The 26,040-nt window shown below is 36.1% G+C and overlaps 3 protein-coding genes across 5 annotated transcripts; all 3 read left to right on the forward strand.

Moving 5' to 3' along the window:
• The first annotated feature begins 2,309 nt into the window (after positions 1–2,309).
• On the forward strand, positions 2,310–15,265 carry LOC117911825 (alpha-amylase 3, chloroplastic). Of its 3 annotated transcripts, none has more exons than XM_034826249.1 (13): positions 2,310–2,638; positions 3,083–3,213; positions 3,458–3,512; positions 3,603–3,725; positions 3,859–3,979; positions 4,991–5,328; positions 6,076–6,761; positions 7,683–7,872; positions 10,071–10,177; positions 11,753–12,002; positions 12,616–12,738; positions 13,147–13,314; positions 14,683–15,265. In XM_034826249.1, the coding sequence occupies exons 1-13, from the start codon at positions 2,384–2,386 to the stop codon at positions 14,839–14,841; spliced, it is 2,706 nt and encodes a 901-aa protein (XP_034682140.1). In that variant the 5' UTR covers positions 2,310–2,383; the 3' UTR covers positions 14,842–15,265. The 3 variants fall into 3 exon arrangements, with proteins under 3 accessions (XP_034682140.1, XP_034682148.1, XP_034682154.1); XM_034826257.1 differs by having other exon boundaries at positions 5,030–5,328; XM_034826263.1 differs by lacking the exon at positions 2,310–2,638 and having other exon boundaries at positions 3,173–3,209.
• Positions 15,266–16,214: 949 nt separating this feature from the next.
• LOC117912783 (pectate lyase-like) lies at positions 16,215–18,216 on the forward strand. Its single transcript, XM_034827495.1, has 4 exons — positions 16,215–16,568; positions 16,700–17,351; positions 17,462–17,716; positions 17,845–18,216. Exons 1-4 carry the CDS (start codon positions 16,369–16,371, stop codon positions 18,067–18,069), a joined length of 1,332 nt encoding a protein of 443 aa, XP_034683386.1. The 5' UTR covers positions 16,215–16,368; the 3' UTR covers positions 18,070–18,216.
• Positions 18,217–19,263: 1,047 nt separating this feature from the next.
• On the forward strand, positions 19,264–21,388 carry LOC117912747 (pectate lyase-like). Its single transcript, XM_034827441.1, has 4 exons — positions 19,264–19,646; positions 19,796–20,447; positions 20,525–20,779; positions 20,882–21,388. The coding sequence occupies exons 1-4, from the start codon at positions 19,447–19,449 to the stop codon at positions 21,104–21,106; spliced, it is 1,332 nt and encodes a 443-aa protein (XP_034683332.1). The 5' UTR covers positions 19,264–19,446; the 3' UTR covers positions 21,107–21,388.
• The last annotated feature ends 4,652 nt before the right edge of the window (positions 21,389–26,040 follow it).

Raw genomic sequence — 26,040 nt, forward strand, 5'->3', positions numbered from 1 at the left:
CAAATATGTGGCCACCCCTTTTATTTTAATTTTCAAAATTGTTCTATTAGAGAGAGTTCGAGTAGTAAAAAAAAAAAACTTATCCTATTATCACCCCTAATTTGAAATACCAAAAAACATTGTAGGGACCCCTCCCCTATGACACGTGGCATGCCTCGCTGTCCGGAGCAACTCCATCCGGACTCCCCTTAGAGGACACGTGGTGCGCTCCCCTATCCGGACTTTCTCAGGGAGAAGCACACGGCACTCGCGAACATCACATCCGGACGATAGCATATCCTATTCGGATATGTTGTCCGGATCGTTGACTAAAGTAAGCAAATCTTACTACGTCATTCCGACAACCTGCCACAGCCCACGTTCCGCCACCTGCAGAGCGAAAGGACATGAATGATGGCAAGTCACCTCCCGCGATCTCTGATAGCCGTGTCGCCTACCACGATCTCTGACAACCGCCCGTAGGGTGATGATGACCCTGCCACCACCTAAAGGCATCATGATGAGCCAAAAAGTCTCCCCACCATTAAAGAGGGAAGCAGAGCTCTTGACACTACATATATGGACCTTCACACAAGAAGGAAGGTAAGCTTGCTATACCTAGTAAAAGGCCAACTGATTAATCTCTTTATTCATGGCTGACAAAACCATCGGAGGGTCCGGACACCCTGTCCGGATATCTTTTGTAGGGACAACTGAACCAGAACTCAATCTTGGTTGAGAGCGTGCGTCCATTTGGCAGCTACGTGATCACTGGGACGCGAGGCCTCAACAAACATGATGACTCATTTTCCTTTCGTTCCTAAGAAACGAAGCGCAAATATTATTATAGTTAAATGAACTTTAAACCTTTTTAAATAGTGAAATCTATTTAACATTTTTATGTTAATAAACTTAATTAAGTTTGTGAAATTATGATATAAAAGAAAAATTTTGTAAACTAAACATGAAATTTTAAAATATTGACTTGATTCATTGTTTCATTCCACCAAATAAAAATAATTTATAGCCTAAGTGAAAATAATTTTCTTATTCTCAACATTGCTAAAAATTGTCAAAAACACTATTTGTAAATTGTCACAACTTCAATCTTTTTATATTATGTACAAGGAAAAAACATTCACACTCAAATTTTATAATGAAAAAAAAAATATATACTATTATTGGGCTTTGGAACCACGTGGAGGTGTGACACTACAATTGAAAACCAACCTAACTTTGGAAGTATTGAGGTCAATTGAAGTTGCTTTGTTAATTTCTTTGTCCTTTTCTCTTTTGGTTAACTCTCACGTTTTATCCCTGGTTCTAATAATTCTTGGGTGGAGAAAATATGTCAAGTTGATTGGGTTAAGAAACTATTTAATGCCATGGACGATTCATATTGGTTCGTTTTATGTCAACACGAACGACACATGGCCTAAGAAGCTATACAGATGTAAAATATGTAATATCAATGTCATTAAAAGTATCTGCGGTATTTGGAATCGGAATTTGAATTGATTTTGTCCACGGTCACGTGCCTTTGCACGTGGAACAAACTTAGTGTTGAAGGGAGGCACCATATGGGTCGTGAAATGGTCGGCTCGAATGGCGTGGACCTCCCTGGAACCGTCTTTTGAGGAGTGGGACCAATATTTTTTATCGTGGTAAAAAAAGGATGGTAAATAGATTATTGGCCCTTCAGAATTGCTTCTGTCTGTCATCCATTCATTAACCACGCGTGGCGTATGGTGCCACCAATGTGCACATGAAGGAGTTTGGCCTGCTCTCTGACCAATAAAGGGCCACCAAGCATTTTTGGTAATTCATCTGAATGCCTCACCCTCCACCAGTCTACCTTTCTCTTTCTCCGCGGCGCCGCCCCCGTTTATGTATTTATAGATATTTTTTATTTTTTCAGGTACTATTATTTTCCATAAATAATAAAAATAAAACATCCTTTCCTCTCTAAGCGACTGTTAGATAATCTGAACTGTCAATTAAATGGATAAGGGATATCTGTTACATAATCTCAGCTGTCAATTAAATGGACAAGGATGGCGTATTATTATTTGACAATCCAATTGAGGGAAAGTATGTGACATTCATGTGGTGAAAAATATGTGAAAATTTGAGTGGGCGGTTATGACTGGTAATAGAATGAAAATGTGGGGAGACACGTAAGCAAAAATACATGAAAGTTCATTTTCGATTCAACCTCTGTGGGCTTTTAAGAGGACATCATTGTTATTTTAAGAATTTGAGGGGAGGTTTTTAACCATTTTAAAAAGAGTGAACATTTTTTATTTTTTTTTAGCGGAAAATTAAAAAATATCTGCCAACTCTTGTATATATCTGCAAACCGACACCCCATCTCCATGATCGTCTTCCTTTGCTCCGATCAACGATGTCGACTGTCTGCATAGAGCCTCTCTTTCAGCGCTGTCGCCGAGAAAACCCTAGATTTCGTCTCAAGTCGCTGGCAACGAAGCCGTCCTCTTTGAATTACTCTCGGAAGCCGCTCCGCAATGGCGGGAGCTTTTGCAACTTCAAATCTCTTCATGGAGTTCGTCCTCTCAGAGCTGCTTCGATCGATACAGCGCTTTTCGAGACTACAGACGTCTTCTTCAAGGAGACATTTATATTGAAGCGAACTGAAGTGGTTTGCACTTTTGGCAATTTTTCTCCATTGTTTTTGTATTTTCCTTTTTCTTGTTGGAGTTTGTTTGGGTGCTTTGAAAGTATTGGGAAAACTTTATTTGAAACAGCTCGACGGTTGTATTAATTCCTAGTTGAATTGATTATCCTTTTCTCTTGAAGTGCGGAAAATGTAAGATTTAATTTTTCTCTTTGGTTCCTCTGGTTTCTCGGTAACCAAACAGGGCATTAGGTTATTTTCATGCTTTAAGATAACAGAAAACGAAGGTAGAACCTCTAATGAATAGAGTACGATTTCAACGTTCTGACCTAGTCGAGTTCATTGTTTTATTTATTGAGACAACATAAGACACAAAACTAACATATATTTTCCATTTAGCTCTGTTTTCTCAGTTATCAAGGAGGCTTTCTTTGAATCTGACCATAACGTTACCATTTGGAAATGTAGGTGGAGGGAAAGATTTCAATCAGATTGGATCCCGGGAAGAATGGAGAGAATTGGCAGCTTACTGTGGGATGTAACATTCCTGGCAGCTGGGTTCTGCATTGGGGTGTTTCTTATATCGATGATGTTGGCAGGTTTTCTTTGCTTTATTGTTGAGAGTTCTTTGATAAATATTTTGAATCCATTGCTTCCATGCACTGATAAGTTTCCTCAGAGAAACAGGTCATCAGAGGTGTTTTTTGCACCGACACTATTTGAGCTTGCCTTTTGGTGACCTTAGAGCAAGTCGTTTCATTTATTTCATGGATGAGTTATGTCTTTGTGATCATCTGCCATCATCTCATGATTAGTTAAAATCTATTTTCTAAATTTTTTCAGTGAATGGGATCAGCCTCCTCTAGAAATGAGACCTCCTGGTTCCGTTGCTATTAAAGTATGTATTGGTTACTTCAATTGAGTACTCATCAGTTTGGTTTTTATATTGCCACTACAAATCTTAAAATTTCTATGCATGCTTTTTCAGGACTATGCCATAGAGACACCATTGAAGAAATTGTCCTCTGCTTCAGAAAGAGATACACTTCATGAAGTGACCATTGATTTTAGTCCTAACAGTGAAATTGCTGCTATACGTTTTGTTTTGAAGGTTCTGTTTTTCAACAGCTTGCTGTTTAGACTTCTAATTTTTGTATTATATATATGATATACTTATTCTTCAGTATTTAAGGAGCTTTTCCTGTTGACTGTTGTCTCCTTCTTGCATGATTTTCTTCCCACAGGATGAAGATAATGGAGCTTGGTATCAGCATCGAGGGAGGGATTTTGAACTTCTTCTTATGGATTACCTTTGTGAGGGTACCAATACCGTAGGAGCAAAGGAGGGCTTTGGAATATGGCCAGGTTGTCTAAATCACCATGTGATGCTTTTACTCAATCCCTATTACTCTTTTCTCTTCTTGCTTTTTTTCCCCCCCTTTAAATCCTACCACCTTTAGGATCCATGTTAGTCTGATGGATGCTTGTGGGCCATTTCCTAACAGCTTAAGCTTAGGTGCCCGAGTCTTTGTTTACTGTTATCTGCTCTCTTTCCTGGATTCCTTTTTATTTTTCTGGGGTTGGTTGTCCACCATTTTATATTCAGGCTGGGGTAGTACTATGGTTCTCTTAAGTATTATCCAAATAAGAGCCATTTTCTGAAAGGACTAGTTACATAAATGTTGATTATACAGGTAGCTTGAATTGTTTTTGGTTATTGCATTGCTTAGCTCTGAAGTCATTGTTGCTGTGTTTGCACCTTTCCCTTTGATTCAATACTGTTGACTGCTAAGAACAGAAATCACTTGTTATAGCTGCAGGATTTCTTTTCCTGTCCAGTCTTGTGCAACCTGACATATGATCGATTATTAGCTCATGCTAAAATCTGTTCCCAAATACTGCTATGTATTTGTGATCCATTTATAAATCAATTTGAAAATTTAAATCAGGTGACTTCCACTGGGCTAAGTTGTCAGCAGTGAATTCCTAAACCTGGAACCTACCACAAACCCTCCCCATCCCTTTACCACTTGAGCTAGGCCTCAAGGGCATTTGGACCGTTCATCTTCCATCTAAAACTTCCCTTGGTGATTGGTTAAGGACACCCATAGCATTGGGTATGGGTGGTGGATTACACGGATGTTCTATGATTATTCTTTCAGAGGCTGACCTTAGGTGGTGAATGACCATCCAAATTTCATGCTAAATGTAGAATATGGATGGATAGAAGTTAGCAGCATTTTAATATTTTTTCTAAGTTGATGAAATCATTTCTTTATAATTTTTTGAATTTTTTTATTTCATCAAAAAGTTATCCTTGTAATTTCTCCTGATGAAAAATTATCAAAGAAATGCTATCGGTTTGTTGCACTGTAGGGCCTTTGGGACAGCTGTCTAACATGCTTCTCAAAGCAGAAGGATCTCACCCTAAAGGTCAAGATAGCAGCAGTGTATCTGGAGACCTTATTACTGGGTTCTATGAGGAGCATTCTATTGTAAAAGAAGTACCTGTGGATAACTCAGTGAATGTATCTGTAAAGAAATGTCCGGAGACAGCTAGGAATCTTCTGTACTTAGAAACCGATCTAATTGGAGATGTTATTGTTCATTGGGGAGTTTGTCGAGATGATAATAAGACATGGGAAATTCCAGCTGCTCCTCACCCACCAGAAACAAAACTATTTAAGAAGAAAGCTTTGCGGACTCTATTACAGGTATAATGCACTTCTCAGTAGTACAGGTTACTGGAACTCTGGTGGTGCCTCACATGTTAATGATATGCTTGATTTATATGTATGTGCATATTCTTTTCTATTCCAGGAAACCAAGAAATTGCTCAGGTAATTGAATATATTGTGGATTTGATATTGCCTTCATGCTTGTTTATACCTGTGGGCACTTTTTTGTGTGCTACAAATATAAATAATTAATTCAAGTTTGATAGCACAGGTTTTCTGCTTGCTACACGATAAAAAGTAATCTCGAATTGATGGATCAATAAGGTCCACAGACGTATATTTAGTTTGGTGCACTTCCACTTTCCAAATTATTAATACATAATAATTTGGTGCACTTTTGCCTTCTGGGCTATTAAGACATAGGCTTTCCTGAGAGATCTACCTTGGACTTTTGGCTGACACCCATATTTGTCTTTGTTTGATGGTCAATCAGTTGTAAAAATGGGATAATCATATTTTAAAGATAATTTTGACTGACAAGACACAAATACAGGTGCATGTACAAACCTATACAGATACATATAGGGTCTTATTGGTGGCTTCACTATGCTTTCAATTTACATAAGCTCCCTTTCTCTTGCATCTCTCTTCTGTCCATCTTTTTCTTTTGAATTAGGATTGGGATTTTTACCTTGTTTAAATTGTTTGTTTTGTGACATGCTGGTTAAGAATGGTTGTGTTGTTGTTCTTATTTGTTATTTACACAGATATCTTGTTTTGCAGTCAAAAGAGGATGGGCATGGAAGTTGGGGATTATTTACTTTAGATGAAGAACTTGAGGGTTTCCTTTTTGTGCTCAAGTTAAATGAAAACACTTGGTTGAGATGTATGGGAAATGACTTCTACATCCCCCTTTCAGGTTCAAGTAGTTTGCCTGCTCAATCTAGGCAGGGTCAATCAGAAGGTTGGGGAAAATCTGAGAGAGTGGTATCAGTTCCTACGGAGATATCAGGGAAAACTGCTGGAGAGAATGAAATAGTTTCTGATGCTGCATATACTGATGGAATTATTAATGATATAAGGAATTTAGTGAGTGATATTTCCTCTGAAAAGCGTCAGAAAACAAAAACCAAACAAGCACAAGAAAGCATTCTCCAAGAGATAGAAAAGTTAGCTGCAGAAGCCTATAGTATCTTCAGAAGCTCCATTCCAACCTTTTCTGAGGAAGCTGTTTTGGAAACATTAAAACCACCTGAAAAACTCACCTCAGGAACAGGCTCCGGGTTTGAGATACTGTGCCAAGGATTCAACTGGGAATCTAATAAATCTGGAAGATGGTACTTGGAGCTCAGTAAAAAAGTTGCAGAATTATCTTCTCTTGGTTTCACTGTGGTTTGGTTGCCTCCACCTACAGCATCTGTGTCACCTGAAGGTTACATGCCAACGGATTTATATAACTTAAATTCCAGGTACAAGTAACAATCATGTAATCACAAGTAATGTATCTGTCATGGTTTTTATTCAACAATTTTTACCTTGGTCTACATGGAAGGAACTGATGCTTGAAAGGATGATTAATTTCTTAATATATCTCATGGAAATTTTATTAATTTCCCAAGCCCTAAATGCATGCTACATGTTTCTTGTTAAATAAGCTTAATTACCGTTTTCATTTGATAGTTCTTACTTGAAAGGAGCTAATGCCTGCAAAGATGATTAAAATCTTATTCATATTCTAGATTTCAGTATTTGCTTAAGTACCTCAACCATGCATGTGCTCTGCATGCATCTTGTTAATTGACTGCAATCAAATTGCTACAATTGCTCAATTTCTGGAGCTTTATATGAAGCTGCGTTACTAACCCGCAAAACCATCTTCAATAATTCATCAGGAATGAAAGCTTTATCAATTAGGTTTCTGTCTTTTATAAAGTCTGCTTGTGGCTAGAAGTGAGTGTTCTAACATACTGGAAATGCTAAGTTGGATTTTGGTGATAAAGCTTTTTTTTAATGTGGGTTGGAAAAAGGATAAAAGAAAAAAGAAAAAAGGGAGAGAAAGAGAGGAAAAAAAACAAGATTGATTCTCATATACAGCCATGTACTCTTAAATTGGGAGCACAAACATTGTCCTTGAAACCTTAAATTTTTGCTATAGAACTATTAAGAGATTAAATATCCTTGGAACCTAAAATTCTCATTGTCTGTCCAGTTTTTTGAAAATATGTATATGTATATATATATAGCTATAAATCTTCTTTAATGAGGAGATGAGTTCTTTGAAATTTTTTCCTATTTTGCTTTCTTTTTTAATATTAAATGTAAATAGGTAGGACCTTTATGAGTTGGATCCCATGAATGTTGTTTTCTTATTGGTGGTATTTGTATATTAGATATGGAAATAGTGATGAACTAAAGGCTCTTGTGAAGAGTTTCCATGAAGTCGGTGTGAAAGTCCTCGGAGATGTTGTTTTGAATCATCGATGTGCTCACTATCAGAATCAAAATGGTATTTGGAATATTTTTGGTGGTCGTTTGAATTGGGATGACCGTGCAATTGTTGCAGATGATCCTCATTTCCAGGTATAAGTGCTTCCCCCATATTAATCATTAAAATCCCATAGTTCAATCATGGATGTTGATTACCTTTGGGAAGTTGCTAAGTGGTAAGAATTAAGGATATTTCTAATTTTGATTTAACTTGCTATGTATTTGTGGGCTCCATCTTTTATTGTTGGCAATGACCACTGCAACTGCTCACCATCTCCATAATTTCCACCACCACCACCGATGCATCCAATATAATTAACAAAAATGATGCTTCTACCCCCATGGCTGCCTCTACCACTACAGTTTTCAGAGACTTTTGTCAAATAAATGAGGCCCCAGTGTGTTGTTCCTGAGTTTTCATATAAATGACTTCAAACACAAACTTCACCTCCACTGAATGTATTTTTATAAGATGACATATCATTCAATCAGTTCCAATTTTACAATGCATATACCAAATATCATGCATTTCTGACTAGAATACTCATTCAGACATCTTTTTATAATTCATTCCTGGATTTCGCCTTCTTCAAACCAATGCAAATGAATCAATCAAAGACTGCCTTTTAATTTTACAGGCAGTTGTAGTATGGTATTTTGGCCTATGCACACATAAATCAGTACATATATCTGTTTGCAGATATAGAATACTAAATTAATTGACATATGAACTACATATAGAGAGAAATGAACCTTCTAATGCTCATGAATCATGCTGTCAAAATAGTTAGGCACTCTAGTAGTTCAGTTCTTATAAACATAGTCTTTGGATACTTTATATAATATATCTATGATTTTCAATATTGTTTGTTAAGCTACTTAGTTTACTAAAAGTTTAAATTCTTAGCATATGAGCCCACAATGTGCACCAAACTAAAACCCTTCTCCACATGCAGCTCCATACCTGCACTTTGAGCGACAAATTAGCATTTATAGATTATAAAATCGAGACCTTTAATTAATCAGAGCTTTGATTCCATGTTGAGCAACCAACTGGACTAAAAGCTTAAGTTATTAGGATATGATGCCACAATGTCTAGCCTGCTAACACCCTGCCTCACATGCTGCTCCATACAAGCTTAAGTTGCCCCATACCTGCATATGGAGAGACAACCTAGTAGTAAACCGTACCTGCTTGTGGATAGATGTCGAACTATCAGTTCAGGATTGCAGATAAGTGGCTCCATACAAGCTTAAGTCACCCTATACATGGACATTGAGAGACAAATTAACAGAAAACCATACCTGCATGTGGATAGATGACAAATTATCAGTTAAGAATTACATGTATATAGATTGGTGACAGTAGTTGTAGGAGAGACTTGAACTTGAAACCTCTAGTCAACCATAAATTTGATACCATATTAGGTTACCAACTTTCCTAAAAGCTTGAGTAAGATATGAGATCACAATATATATTAGACTAACATTGTTTACATAGAAGTGGATTTCATGTATTCTGGTGTGATTATGTTAATCAAAAGAGTGGAAAGGGACCATTGTTCTTGATGTTCAGTGGGATCAACATAAGTTCTATGTTGCTTTTCTTGGTTCCATGTGGGTATAGGAACAGAAATCTTGAGAGCTTTTACTTTGTTGCGGCAATAAGAATTAAGAAATTGTTGTATGAGGTACTGTTAAATTTAAACTCCTCCATTTTGCTGATTCTGCTTTTATTATGTTGTTTCTTTAAATATTATTTCTTCATCTTTGTCCTGCTCTTTCACTGTGATTAACCTTGGTCAAAAATCTCTTGACTTTGCTGAAACTATATCAACTTTTGAATTGGATCTTCTGGTAGCAGGAGTAGTAGTTGCAGCTGCAGCAATTTCTTTGAATGACTAAGACTACTTGGTTGGCCACTTGGCTTGAACATCCAGTTTAATGCATATGCAATGATTTAAATTCATATCATGTGTCTTGGAACATTTGCATGCAATTTATATGTTTTGGAGCTTAATGAGTATATGCATTAGCAGAAACAGCTGCTTTGGTAGTTGAGTAGAATGACTACTAGCTGTCTGACTGGCTTGTTAAGTATTAGGTGCCTGAATTGACCATCTGGCTTTAATTGTGTGCATGCCGTATCAGACATCTCTTTCTTTTGATTCTCTTGAAAAAAGCAACTGCAATTATCAGGAATATATCCTATGTCCATATTTTGGAACTGCATTTTCTTACATGTGGGTGTAGATTCAGAATTGCTTAAGCTATTTTGTTCTTTCATACAGGGCAGGGGCAACAAGAGCAGTGGGGATAATTTTCATGCTGCTCCAAACATTGATCATTCACAAGATTTCGTGAGGGAGGACATCAAAGGATGGTTATGCTGGTTGAGGTTAATAGTCGAGCTTTTTCTTCCATTTTCTGTGGGTTTCCTTGATGTTGTTTCCCATTTTATCATTAGATACAAATTCTAATTCATATAAGAGGAAAACAGAGATGAAAAATTAAGCTGCTATATGAAGAATAGTTGATCTTTTAATCTAGTTCTGCTGTCACATTTTCTAATGCTGAGGGCTTTGAGAATGCATACTTGAACTGTTCCCATGCAGATCAAAACGTTAGATCCTGCCCTCCTCTCTCTCTCTCTCTCTATATATATATATATATATATCACACACAAGCGTTGTTGCTTACATCCACAACTAAGCCTTGTATTGCCTGGATATGCTTACAAATTTAATTTCAAATGTTATACAACTAGACCATTTCTTGGCATCAACCAACATGTTACTGGAGATTGCTTACAGTTTTTCTGAAATCAACAGCATGTAGGAGATTGAGTCTCAAATCATAGATGGAATCAGCCTTTAAAGTTTAGTTTTCCTAGTCACTTTCTTGTATGCAAATCTTGAGGCTGTACTTCAGAATGATGTCCTAGTGTACTTCTCTGAATCTCAATAATTGACTATACTTTGCTGCAATCATCAGCATGGTAATTGAAGAACTTCTTACTCAAATAACCTTTTGAGTTTATTGCATATATTTAATGAGAATTGAGTTTTCTAATGAATGAGGGCATCTCTTAGAGGTATCTCCAAGCCATTTTCCTAAATTTGTTATTCACAAGCTCATGCTTTGAAGAAAAAAATTCGGTGATGTTGTGAGAAGATTCATGGTTACTTATTTTGTCCAAAGATTTTCTATTTGAATATTTCTTCACTGAGAAACATACTTTGTGAAATGGATTTGTGTTGTATTTCAAATTTATTGTTCAACTGATGTATTATATGTGCTTGAGTGTTGAGTACCTTTGAGCTTCAGTTTGCTACTTAATGGAGCTCTTGTGCTAATAGGGATTTGCATTAAGCATCCTGCTGGGCCAACCCCCTAGCTGCATCATCTATGATTTCTACATACTCCTGTTTTTCAAAGAACTTGGCTGATGTACGTTGCCATGATTGGAAAATGGGGATTTGAGAAGTCTTATTCTGTCCTCATTTGAATTCATCAGAAATAGATAATGATTTTGTTGATCGTTCTTCACCTGCTAGGTAGGAAACCTTTTCTGTATTTGTACATATTTCTGAAGTAAGCTGTGTTGCCTGTGTTCTTCAATACTCAATCTCTGTATTCCTTCTTATAGATTTTTTATTTTGTTTTTTCTAGGAAGCATAAAGATCTTCTTTAGTCTTCCATTAAAGGAATCAGAATCCCTTTATTTGACAAGACAACAATTAGCTGAATGTTGCTGCAAATTTTTATGAGTTGAAGATGTCTGATTATATTTTTTATATGTATATCTTACCTTGTCATGTTTCAATGTTAGTACATCCATGTTTTCAGTTGCTTGATGTCGGATCCTATTGATGTGCATTATTTCTATGATCCATGCTTCCATTCTGTTTTCATGGATGATTCAATATAAAAAAATTTAGTTTTTTTTTGTTTAATATTCTGTGACTTGCAGGAAAGAAATTGGGTATGATGGATGGAGGCTTGATTTTGTTCGGGGATTTTGGGGTGGTTATGTCAAGGACTATATGGATGCGAGTGAACCTTACTTTGCTGTAGGCGAGTATTGGGATTCTCTCAGTTATACATATGGGGAAATGGATCATAATCAAGATGCGCATAGGCAGAGAATCATTGACTGGATTAATGCTACTAATGGGGCTGCAGGTGCATTTGATGTCACAACAAAAGGAATTCTCCATTCTGTATGTATTCATTCACATTATTCTCCTATGGGTTGTTTGGATGTAATAGAGAAATTCAATCAGTTCATTGTTTTCTAAGCAGCATCAGTAATTTATTATCTGATTTCATCTGAAAATAAGTTTTTTACCCAAAATATGTTAAAATTTAATTATGCCCATTTCTAATTTCTTTCATGACTGGTGATCTCTCCACATTAAAAGATCAACTTCTTATCCAAATGCTATGTGGAAAACCAATGGAATGATTCAATCCCTATGACTGAACTGAATGACAGATCTCTTTGGATTGGAAGAAACTCATAGTGGTAGCATTTATGCTCTGGCTTTTGCCATGCTGCCATTATTTGTAGTAGTTTCCAGTGAAAGTGGAACAAGCTGCAAATTATTTCTTTAGCATGATATTGAATCAGATAGTTTAATCTTCGTGGTATATTTGATTTCTGGATTCTCCAGTTGATTCCCTTAAACATTACCAGTTCAATAAAAACATGACTTGATTAATTGCTCTTACAATGATTTCATTAGTCATTGAACTACTAGTCCTTTTCCTCTTTCTTATTGTAAGATGGAAGTGCAGGATATTATACTTACAGAATCTAGTCATTTCATTTAGGCACTGGGAAGATGTGAATATTGGCGCTTATCTGATCAGAAGAGAAAGCCTCCAGGGGTTGTTGGCTGGTGGCCTTCTCGAGCAGTTACCTTTATTGAGAATCATGACACTGGTTCTACTCAGGTGCGGACGCTTTTCGTTTAATTATCCCATTTATCCAGATATCGCATCTGTAATACTTCTGAAGAGGGAAAGTATTCTCTGTCCTCCTTTCTCTACCAGGAACATGGCCCTTTCATTGATTGATCTTGGCTGCCTTAATTTTGGGGAAGATCAAGTTTAATCTATTTAGCTGCCAAAAGAATGTTTAATTATTTGAAATTATGCATTCTTTAGCCCTTGTAGTGTTAATTTTAACTTAACTGTCTGTCCCTTTCTGGGTTAGATTGTACCTCAATGCTCACCCAAGAAATCTCCTCTTTTGTTGCAATATAGTTTCATGTGGCGAGGCCTTAAAAATTTAATCCAATAAAATTTCTACTCCATAGAGTGTCATCTAACTTGCTTTTTCTCCACTTTTTCTTGATGAAGGGTCACTGGAGATTTCCTGGTGGAAAGGAAATGCAAGGATATGCATACATCCTGACTCATCCTGGGACGCCAGCAGTTTTCTTTGATCATCTCTTCTCTCACTACCGATCTGAAATTGCATCACTCATCTCTCTCAGAAATCGGAATGAGATCCATTGTCGGAGTACAGTAAGTATTGAAATATTAACATCTTTTGCTGAAATTTCTTTTGATTTGTAGCAATTTTGATGCAATTCATGCAGTGGCCATGCCTAATTAGAAAATCATGCTTTAAACAGAAGACGACAGATTGCCATGTCTGCATTGGCATTATCCATGCCATATATTAATCTAGGTTGCCATGTTGGTGCCCTCTTTCTTGGTGTCCACCATGACATTGCTTCTCTCTCCTATGTTCCTACAAAATGGGTTAGGCTTTTCAAGGATACAATAATAAAATCCATTTCTACATTAGTAATTAAGTTGGTACCTAATTTTGGAGTCCATCTTCTTCTTGTTCAATTTGAGAAATTGCTTCCTTCTCCTATGTTCTCACACAAGTGTTTGGACTTATCCATGACTGGTAGCAAAACCCATATTATTTACCAAAGCAACCATTAGTTCATTTTCTGTTTACTTTGTTTCCACTCCACCTTTATGAAATTGATCCTTCTTTTATAGTCTCATTAAGGTCCTTAAATTTCTTGAGGACCAAATAATAAAGCCTGTTCCATGAATTAAGTTATTATCTTTTTTTTCCCCTCATTTGTGTCTAGATTTGTGAAATTATCTCGTCCCACATTCTCTTTGTTCAAGACTCTGTTATCTACCCACATTATCTTGTCCTCTATTTCTTTTGTTTTGTTTTCTCTTCTCATTTTTCCTACTGGTGATGAACTACAAATAAATTAATCAATTATATTCACACACACACTGGGAATCATGTCTTGTGATCTAAAATAAATTCGTGCTCGCTACAAAAAGTTGATTTGGTGATGGTGTCCAATAATTTGATGGTGGTTTCTATCCAATAAATCAACTAGCCCTGTATAAGTTAATCAGAGATTCTTAACTACTTGATAAATGTTTCTTTCATGACTTAATTAGTATATCAGCAACTGCAGTGGTGAATTGCTGAGGGGGTGTTATTAAATTGATTCTTGACTAACATTTATATTGTAGAGTACTTTTTTATTGTCTGATAAATCTTTTCTGGCTGCTAGAGTACTGATATCAATGATGGTCTAGTGCCAGTAATTGGTCTGTTTGACCTGGAAGCCTAATCCCTTATGTCTTCTGTATGTTTAAATGTTTATTATTATATAGGAACTTGCTGCATCACTTCTATATGAAGACAAATTTATTTATTTATCTATCGTCCTCTTCTGTGGAAGCGAGGGTCTGATTCTTTGAAAAGAGAATTCTATAAAAATGACTTGTCTGTTCCCCACCCCCCATAGAAATGACTTGTCTGTTCATCTCGCAGCAGCCAAAGAAAAAAGTTTGTAAACATACTGACCAGCTTCTTGGTCTTTGTTTCTTGTATGCCCAATTCAGATTCAAATCACAATGGCAGAAAGGGATGTGTATGCAGCCATCATAGATGAAAAAGTAGCGATGAAGATCGGACCAGGTTATTATGAGCCCCCAAAAGGGCAGCAGAGATGGACTTTGGCTCTTGAGGGTAAAGATTACAAGATTTGGGAAGCCTCATAAACATATTACAGCAACACAGTTGTTATCAAGTATACGAGTTAATTATAGAATGTATCCTCCTCCTCCCACTTCAAAGGAGATACAGATCGCCCAGGGCAGGGCAGGGCAATGCAGTTGATGGAGATGGTTATGCTTCCAAGAACCTCAAACCACAGCTTCTTATCCGAAACCTCCTTTTCCATCAGCACCTGGGGTCTGGATGTCAGCCCTCAACCAATTCCCTAAAACGTTCTTGGAAGATGGAAATGTCGCTTTGGGTCTGGGAAGATGTACTTGTGGTTCTTGATATTATATTTACATTGCAATGCCTTGTGGAGATACTGATGAAATAAAATGCTAAAGTGTATTATATTACCTCGCACTAACGCTGGAAATTTGTCCGCAAATCATTGATTAATAAGAGATGCTGACGTATTTTTGTTAATGAAGTAGATAATGATTACTCTTCTTAGGCTCTTTTCCTTTTATGAATTGTAGCATCTCTCTTGTAGCGTGAGACTGAGTATGAAACCAATAACATGTCTTGGAAAGAGCAGGATGGGAAGCTGTGTGCTGTCCTTAAGAGAGATATGTAGCTTTTGGCTTTGCCTGCCACATCTCAAATCTCTATGAAGATCACTGCTTATTCGACCAACCGCACATGTCCATAATTGGAACTTATGGCAAAATTAATTAAGACAACATCTTGATGGTTTCAGATATTCTTAACATTTTGATATATTTTACTAATTGGGTTCAAATAAAAACTCAAGTTAAGATTTGGTACCCTACCCAAGTATTCATTAAATTTTGAGAAAATTTAAGTATTTAAAATTTATAATTTGAATATCTTCCTGTTGGATTCTACTTCAAAATCATGGTCAGGTTCTAATAAGATGCGAACATATTTGATAAATTATTTTTATATATTATTTTAAATTTATTTGACTCATTTTTAAAAATATTAAATAATTTTAAAATACATAATTTTCAAACTAATTTTTATTATATTTCTTTTTCATCATTTACATATGAAAATCAGATATGAAAAAAATTATCTTCTTTAATGTTTTTTTGTCCTCGGAATGCACAAAACCTCCTCTCCACATTTCCCATCAATTTGTCCATTATCTTTAAAACGAGTGACACGATCTAAGTTTACAAAAACACGAACATATACCAATCACTTTTGTAACGGCCGCTTCTTGTTCGTTTAACTTGTTTTAGAACACACAGCCTTTGTAGATAAACATAGAATTCAAAAAGCCGTTTTAACTTCCTACCGTTACGAGTAATTGGTACCCAATCTTCCAGCTTTATTTTTCCTCAAAACTTGATAACTTCTGCCTTGTTTCGGTTAATTTTGTTGACCCATTTAAACAAACTCTTGTCTCTATAATAATTGCATGCTCCCCCACAACCAAGCCACCCAGTTCTCTCTGATTCCTTAGTGTTGGTTTTGGCCAGGTCTAGCCTCGCCATCACCAACGTTTAATCACAAGGCAGGACAAGGAGGAAAATTAAAAAGGAAAAGGAAGAGAAAAGAAAATGGCAGCAGTTAAATCCAGTTCCTTGCTTCTCCTTTTTTTCGTGTTCTTCGCTGTTATAGCGCCAACAATACGAGCCAACATTGCAGAATATGATGATTATTGGAAGGAGCGAGAAGAGGAAGCCAAGAAAGCTGCCCTCGAAGCATTCCATCCGACACCGCAGGAAGTCAACGACCATTTCAATCTGCATGTTGAGGAGTAGGTTCAATCATGAGGATCCATCAAACAGTTTCCCATGATTTTCTGTCATACGTGCTTTTTTTCCATTCTGGTTGATCAAAATGCCTATTCATATGCTCTTTTAATTCTTTATTTCTTCTTTCATGTAGTGAGCTAACGGGGAGCAATGGAACAAGGAGGAGCCTGAGAGTTAACAAGGGCCCATGCAAGGCTACAAATCCTATTGATCGATGCTGGAGGTGCCGTCCAAATTGGGCTTCACAACGCAAAAGGCTAGCTGACTGTGTCCTCGGTTTTGGGCGGAACACAGTAGGAGGAAAGTATGGCAAATACTACTTCGTGACCGATCCCTCCGATAATGACATGGTGAACCCTAAGAAGGGAACATTACGCCATGCCGTGATCCAGCCAAGGCCGCTGTGGATTGTGTTTGCTCGCAGTATGATAATTAGGCTGAATCAGGAGCTGATCATGACAAGTGACAAAACCATTGATGGAAGGGGAGTCAATGTCCATATCGCCTATGGTGCCGGCATTACAATTCAGTTCGTCAAGAATGTGATCATCCATGGCCTCCACATTCACGACATTGTTTCAGGCTCAGGAGGACTTATTAGGGATTCTGTCGATCACTTTGGCTATAGAAGCAGAAGTGATGGTGATGGAATCTCCATTTATGGTTCATCCCACGTTTGGATTGACCATAATTCCATGTCCAATTGTAAGGATGGACTGATCGATGCCATAGAAGGATCCACCGCCATCACCATCTCCAACAACCATTTCACCAAACACAATGAGGTTATACTCTTCCATTCATTAATTAACATTTTATCATTTTTACTGGTGCGTATTAGATAGATTGCTCTATATTATTAGTCCATTTTTCTGACCAAGAGGGGGTGTTACAGGTGATGTTGTTCGGCGCAAGTGATAGTAACTCCGCGGATGAAATAATGCAAATCACGGTTGCATTCAACCACTTCGGAAGGGGATTGATTCAGAGGATGCCGAGGTGCCGATGGGGCTTCTTCCATGTTGTGAACAACGACTACACCCACTGGAACATGTATGCCATTGGCGGTAGTGCACATCCTACCATCATCAGCCAGGGCAACCGATACACAGCTCCTCATTTAGTGGATCCAAAACATGATGCTAAGCAGGTACTCCAGCTTACAAATTTAACATTTAAGCATTTGTGCACGTTCACGTGATTGCGATTGCGTGCATGCAACGAATATTATAATAAGCTTCATTTATGGAACTGATGTTTTGGTAATATATGATGAAGGTGACCAAGAGGGACTATGCGATGGAGTCGGAGTGGAAGAAGTGGACATGGAGATCGGAGGGAGATCTGATGAGGAATGGAGCCTTCTTCGTTCCATCCGGGAACCCCTCCAAAAGGATGCCATACTCTAGGCTGGATATGATCAAAGCAAAGCCAGGGACCTATGTTTCAAGACTCACCCGTTTCTCCGGTGCACTTACCTGCAGGCGTGGTGGACCTTGTTAATTCCAAGATGTCCTACTTCTCTTCTGCATTGAAAATCCTGATGTGACTATAAATCATCATGTATTGCAGAAGAAAACAAAGACATTGCTACTGCTGTCTTGTTGCTATTTGTCATCTTACACTTTGTTTAATTTGTTTCTTCCACCATATTTTTGGCTTGATAATGCAGAGAGAATTAAAAAAAAAAAATGTGGGACTACAACAAAGTGACTTATTTTAAAATTTAAGGATTAATTTCATTTCGTGAAGAACATGTATATGCTTTGAAAACACAGTCTATTTTAAAGTGACTTTATCAAAGGGAAAAGTGGGAATACATGGGATGGGAAGAGTGATGCCTCTTTATCATCACTTTTTTTTATCACTTGTTTAATTATGCCACAAAGTGCTAAAAAATTAATTAGTATACATAAGATTTTTTAGACATTTATTAAGAGCTTGCAATATGGTTAACAAGTGATCGATCCGATAAAAATTATGATATAAACCGCAAAAATTGTGAAAGAAATACCATCACTCATGGTTACCATTTTCTTATCAATGGTGAATTTCCCAATTACTATCAGTAGTATTATTAAAATTTCATGAAGAAGTGGAGCATAATCAGTCAGTTTCTTTTTCTTTACAAGAGGCACGTCGGTCCAAAAACCTGTAAGTAAATACCCTACTACTTATCAGAATTCGGAAGATAATTGTTCTCTTAAGCTTGTACCAATTGAACTATTTTAGAATTAACAATTATCGATTTTATAATTTCTCATTTTCTTCGTCTCATTATCTTGTAACTTATCGTGTGATCATAGGAAAAAAATTGTACGAAAAACGCAACAATCAGGATTTCATAATTTTAAGTTTCATTTAAATATTTTGAAATTCAGTGGATGGCATCTTAACGCGGCCCGTAGTCTCCTTCAATTGATATATAATTACAAAGGTTGAGCACGAACATATATGATATATCACAGAATTTTCATCTAAAAGGAAAAAGAAATAATAGTACTATCAATAAATATCCATTTTTAGAAAACTTTCGAGATCGATGGCTTGATTTAGAACATCCGATTGAGGGGTAAAATAGTTATAACTGTTGGGCGATGTGAGGAATCCGATCTTCCTGCCCTATTTCTCTCGCAGCCTTGTATTATTGGCCTTTGCTTAGACCATGACCTGATGTGTATAAATAAGTTGTTCTGCTAATGGTCGGACACCCACAATCAGGGCAAGACGAATCATCTGTGGTTCGGTGTTCAATCAGTTGGGTTTAGGCTGGGGCGGGGGCTTGGGTGTGGTCCTGGGAGTCTGGGACTCAAACCTAAGCCTTGACTATCGCCAACGTTTGAACCCAACGAACCAGGACGAAGGGGAAAATAAGGAAATATGGCAGCACCTAAATCCAATTCATTGCTTCTCCTGTTTGTGGTGATGTTCATGGTGGTAGTCCCAACAATACGAGCCCACATTGCGGAATACGATGACTACTGGAAAGCGCGGGAAAAGGAAGCCAAGACAGTTGCAATCGACGCATTTGATCCCAGCCCAGAGGATGTCAATGACGATTTCAACAATAATGTTGAGAAGTAGGTTATCACAAACAAAGACCGAAATGATAAGTTCATGGAACACTTTTCAAAAATATTGTCGTCAAATGGCCGGGTTTTTCTTTTCTCCTGTTTTGGTTACCATTTTCTTTCAAACTTGAATTCTTCATTTATTTTTTCATGCACAGATCGATATTCGGAAAGAATGGCACGAGAAGGAACCTGAAAGTAAACAAGGGCCCATGCAAGGCGACAAACCCCATTGATCGATGCTGGAGATGCCGTCGCAACTGGGCGATGGATCGCAGGAGGCTAGCCGACTGCGCCCTTGGTTTTGGGCGGAGAACAGTGGGAGGAAAGCACGGGAGGTTATACATTGTGACTGATCCGTCCGACAATGACATGCTTAATCCTAAGCCTGGAACCTTACGCTACGCCGTCATCCAGCCACAGCCACTGTGGATCGTGTTTGGGCGCAGTATGATAATTAAGCTGAAACAGGAGCTGATGGTGACCAGTGACAAAACCATTGACGGAAGGGGAGTCAATGTCCACATCGCATATGGTGCCGGCATTACGATTCAGTTCGCCAGGAATGTGATCATCCATGGCCTCCACATTCACGACATTGTTTCACGCCCAGGAGGACTTATTAGGGATTCTGTCCATCACTTCGGCTTGAGAACCAGGAGCGATGGCGATGGAATCTCCATCTTTGGCTCATCCCACGTTTGGATTGACCATAACTCCATGTCCAAGTGCGAGGACGGCCTGGTCGATGCCATCCAAGGATCCACCGCTATCACCATCTCCAACAACCATTTTACCAAGCACAATGAGGTTAGTCAGAAGTCAGAAGAAGAATTATAATTTCAGTTCCATTCTCTAATAATAAGTGATGAGGGTCATGCATGCAGACGATGTTGTTAGGCGCAAGTGATGGGTACTCGGGCGATATCATAATGCAAGTGACCGTGGCATTCAACCATTTCGGGAGGGGATTGATTCAAAGGATGCCAAGGTGCCGATGGGGGTTTTTCCATGTTGTGAACAACGACTACACCCACTGGAACATGTACGCTGTGGGTGGTAGTGCACATCCTACCATAGTCAGCCAGGGCAACCGATACGTCGCCGCCCCCTTAATGGATCCAAAGCATGACGCTAAGGAGGTAGGCATTTATACTGGCACAACCCCAAATTTTTTTAATTTATGGAAAATTAATGATGATGATGGTTTTTGTGGTAATAATTAAAAAAAATATATGGTGAAGGTGACCAAGAGAGACCATGCGACGAAAGCAGAGTGGAGCAAGTGGACATGGAGATCAGAGGGAGATCTGATGGTAAATGGAGCCTTCTTTGTTGAATCGGGGGTGCCTTTTAAGAAAAAGCCTTTCTCCAGATATGATATGATCAAAGCAAAGCCAGGCAAATTTGTGCCCAGACTCACTCGCTACTCAGGCGCCCTTACTTGCTGGCGTACCTCACCCTGTTAAGTCCAAAAAGTACAGTTGAATGAAGATGCTTTCTTCTCTTTTCCATAGATATGAAGCCAAATTACCTGTTGTTACAACAGATGATCATTATATGTAGGAGAGGAAGAGAAAGGGAATACAATACCATTGCTGCTATTCTTGTTTTTGTTTCACATTTTTTCTTTTTCTTTTTTGTTTTCTTCTTCGTTATTTTGGCTTGATTGAATGGAGATTAGTATCTTCCAGACCGATGTGGGATTAAGCACAACATGTTCAGGAAATTAAACAAGCAAATTCCTTTTACAAGTCTCTTTTTTGCCTTTGTTTTTATTTTTTATTTTTAATCCATTTTCTCCTAATAATTTCATTTCTACCTTGCAATTAATTTCATTTCTAAAATCATATGATCTAAAACATAGGGATAAATCTCCATACTCTGAGGACTATCCCTCCAACCAGGTCAACATTTTTACTTCTTCCTTGTCGGTGACTACACCAATAATGGTAACATACACTACATTCATAGAAAAACAATTAGTTGAGATGACTCATGCCATTGTCAAACTCACCAAGACTATCAAAGAAAAAGATCTACAAATAGTCTCCCTCATGAATAAAGTTGAGGCACATACATAAAGTACAACTTAGTTGAGTCAAAGATTCATTCACGTTCCAAGGATTGCATTTTTAAGTGATGCATCACATGTGTCTAAGTTGATGTAGGCCAAAAGGTAAACCATGGAATTTGCCTCAGTGGCATTAGTATTTGTCCAACAACTTCAAGACATGACAACTAACATCATTAGAGTGCATTATGGTAGACCTTCCACAAAGTGCACTTTTGTGCTCTAAGCCTTACATCTAGAGGATTGATAACCTATGTATGCTTGTGAGTTATCAACCTTCAAAAGTTTAGTCATTCAATGGAAAGCGAAATCCAAAGCAATATATTCCTCACTTCATTGAAACTTGTAACAATGTAAGTATAGATGGTGACTTTTTAGTCAAATAATTTATTTGTTCTCTCTAAGGGAACTTTTTTTATTGGTATAAAGACTTTATGGCCAAGGTAATTGACAATTAAGACCAAATGAAGTGTGAATTGCTCAATCACAACTATGGTACCTAACGAATTATAAGCACGATGAAGCTTACAAATACTAAGCAATGGAAAGACGAGTCAGTCATTAACAACATCAATCGTTGGCATTCCTTAAGCCTTAACTACAAGGATATATTATCCATGGTGTCGTTTTAGAGATGTGCATATAGGGAATGCATTGGGGTCTTCTATACATCCTCCAAGGGATACAACCCCATACCTTTGAAGAGATGGCTATTTGAGCATATGACATGGAACTCAACATAGTTAACCATGGTGCAAAGAAAGACTTTATTGTTAACCAAAAAAGAGGAGTGATAAGATCCCTCAAAGAAACCCATGCATCCAGAGTCAATGACAAACTCTCATCAGAATCTCAACATGAGATAAAAATAAAAATGTAAGAAAACGTATACCAATATAGGAAAAAAGAGGCATCGATCCACCTTAAGGGAAATCAAGGATAAGAAATATCATTTTCTTGACTTTGAAATGCTTAGAATGTTGGAAGACTTACTCTAGAAAAAGGTTATTAAATTACTCAAGTGTAAGTGCTCAAAAGAAATGGGTTGTGTTGATGATCCAAAGTACTGCCATTACCACCAAATTGTTAATCACCTAATGGAGAAATGTTTCATCTTAAAAGAGCTCATAATGAACCTTGCGAAACAAGGAACATAGGAAATAAGGAAGAATTCATTTGGATCTTGGTGAATTGGAATAGTTAAATCACATTATTGTCACATTTGGATCATTAAATCTTATTCAATTACATGATCCACCTAAGACACCAGGGGCATGCATTGGTATTATTTGGTGCGAATCACCTAAGCCAAAGCAAACACAAGTGTCATACCAAGACACCTTTCTTCACCTTAGATCTAACAATGAGCCAATGCTGGATAGCAAAGAAGGTTAGACGTTGGTAACTTGAAGAAAACCTTGCAAAAAGTAAGTGTCTTATCCACAACCTAACTTTCCTAGGACGGATCAACTAAAGAGAAACACACGTCAATATTCAAAGAAGAAAGGAAAAAAAAAAAAAAAAACTTAAAAGAAAACAAGTGGTAGTACAAGTTGATGACCTCTTGGCATAGAAACTCATCACTTCTATCACTGTGAGATAATACTTCCTTCTACTCTTCGATAAAGGAATGATGACAATGACTCATATGGTCTTTTTTACAAACCTCTAGAAGATGATGTGTTAATTGAAGATGAAAAAAAGACTTATTGTAGAGTCAAACAAAACCAAGGAAGAAAATGAGGTAGTAGTAAGTCTACAGGGCTTACCTTCACTTTTTAAACCATGAAATGCTACAACTTCCTGAGGAAATGCGATGTGCTTTGATTCATTTACTCAAGAATCTAACATCTATGCCACCAAAATAAATGGGGCAAAAAGACTTGAGAATGAAAGCCACAATTGTGCGACATGTTATGCAGTCATCATCTTCACCAATAAAGGCCTTCAATTAAGGTCAAAACCACATCATGAACGCTATTCTTTACTAATACATGTGAGAACAAAAGGTCACTTGTATTTTAATTGATGGAAAATCTACAATAAATATCATACCTAAAGCAACGATGAAGCGACCCAAGATTGCCATAAAGGAGTTAACACAAAGTCACCAAATGATCCAAGACTTCAATCAAGAGGAACAACAAACTATTGGCATGATTCTTCTAGAGCTTATTATTGACAAGTTAAGTTCAAACACATTGTTTCATGTAATTAATGAAAAAGATCTTTCAATCTATTAATCGGGTGACCATGGCTTCATAAGAATAGGGTAATTACCTTCAACACCGAACTAATGTTTCAAGTTCTATAGATCAAAGGTAAAGAAAGTAAAGATTGATGTTAAACCATTTACGGAAGTTGGGTCTTACTTTGCTAATGCCAAATTCTACACAAAATGAATGAAAATAAGATAAATGAATGATTTTTTAATATCTTTCATACTCAGAATGAGGGATGAACATTTTACACCATGAAATTTTCTTTTGATCTTACAAGAAAATTTTTATATGGGACTTTCTATTTGTTTTCTAGGAATATTATAGTATATTGTGATGAAGATATATATCATTGACATTTGAAAATTAATTTTTTAGAAAATTATTCTCAATATTGTCATCTCCCACAAAAGGAAAAATGAAATAGTTTCCATATCATGTTAGAGTTGGTTTGAAATGTTGGAATTAACAATGAGAAATTAATTTTATTTTTATTTATTAATGTAAATGAATTGTTTTTTAAAATTTAAATAGGAATGAAAATTTTTATAATTATAAAAATGATCAAATCTTATATTTTGATTTTTTTATATTCTTTTACATGGTATTTTGGTTAATATCTCATCATGTTTCTGTTCATATTTTTTCTATTCTTAAAACATGTTTTTTGTTTTTTGTTTTTACCTTCTTTTCTTATTGTTTTTATATGCATTGAGCAACATTTAGAGTAATTTGAGAACGATGATGGGTTAGAAAATTTCTATAAAATCCTTTTATTACATAAATTTTCCTTCCATAAAACTTTTTATTTTTTTTTAAGAAGATGTTTTATAATTTTTTTTTTTTATTTTCTATGAAATTTCCTTTAATCGGATGTTTGTTTATTTTCTAAGAATATTATAGTATGTTGTGATGAAGATATTGGTTGGTCATATTTGAAAAATAATTTTTGAGAAAATTATTCTCAATATTGTCATCTCCCTCAAAAGGATTCTAAAAATATGTTTTAGTTTTGTCTTCTTTTCTTATTGTTTTTATATGCATAGACCAAACTTTGGAGTGATTTGAGATTGATGATGAAATTTTCCTTTCAAGGTTAGGAAATTTCTATAAAATCCTTTTATTACAAAAAATTTTCCAATCCCTTCCATAAAACTCTTCATTTTCTTCATTTTTCTTTTTTCTAAAAAAGATGTTTGATAATTTATTGATCAAAAGAATATTAAAAGTAAAAAATTTAAAATATTGAATATCTTTTCCTTTGATGTTTTTAATTTTTAATTTTTTTATTTGAACATAATTTTCATATCCAAATTTTTTATTAATTATTTTAATTAGGAAAAATAAATATCAATTGGAGTTATGACTAAAAAATCAATAATTTTTGTGAAAGCCTCTTTAGTTCTTTCTCATACTAATTTTTCTCTTAACATTTTTTTATAATAAATTAGGTTTTTTTGTCTTATATACACAATTTGCATGCTTGTTATAATATCATGCCCTCTCATATTAGTAGTTGAAAACATTTTTATATTTTGTTACTAAAATTTTATTTTATATAATTGGGATGAAATTTAATGGACATTGTTATTTCATAAAATGAACATTAAAAAATATTGAAATTAAAAAAATCCTTGCAAGAAATAAAAATATATATAAAAGAATTAAATGTTAAAAATGATTTTTTTTTTAAAGCATAATGAATTATTAAAAAAAATAAATTTAAAAAGTGTAGATTTTAAGTGGAAAATTACAATTTTCTAAAATTTTAGATTTATTTTTTGATTTTTTAGTTTTGATTTTATTTATTTATTTTCTTGAATTGTTTTTATTTGAGTTCAAATGTGATTGCTTTATTATAAGATTCATTAAAGAGATAATTATTGATTCTATAGTTATTGTATTAAAGGTTTTACTCATTTAGTGAATTGCACATAGTTTCATACTTCCAATTATTGTGATATTAATGTTATTCTTATGAATTTGATTTCAGTTTGATGATTAAAAAAAAACCATATTCTCAAGTAGAATTTGATGAAATTAGAGGAGAATTGACTACTTTTGTATTATAACTAATCATGAATCATGTTGATATATCATGATCATGTAT

This window comes from Vitis riparia, chromosome 1 (assembly GCF_004353265.1).
Source record: "Vitis riparia cultivar Riparia Gloire de Montpellier isolate 1030 chromosome 1, EGFV_Vit.rip_1.0, whole genome shotgun sequence".
NCBI lineage: Eukaryota > Viridiplantae > Streptophyta > Magnoliopsida > Vitales > Vitaceae > Vitis > Vitis riparia.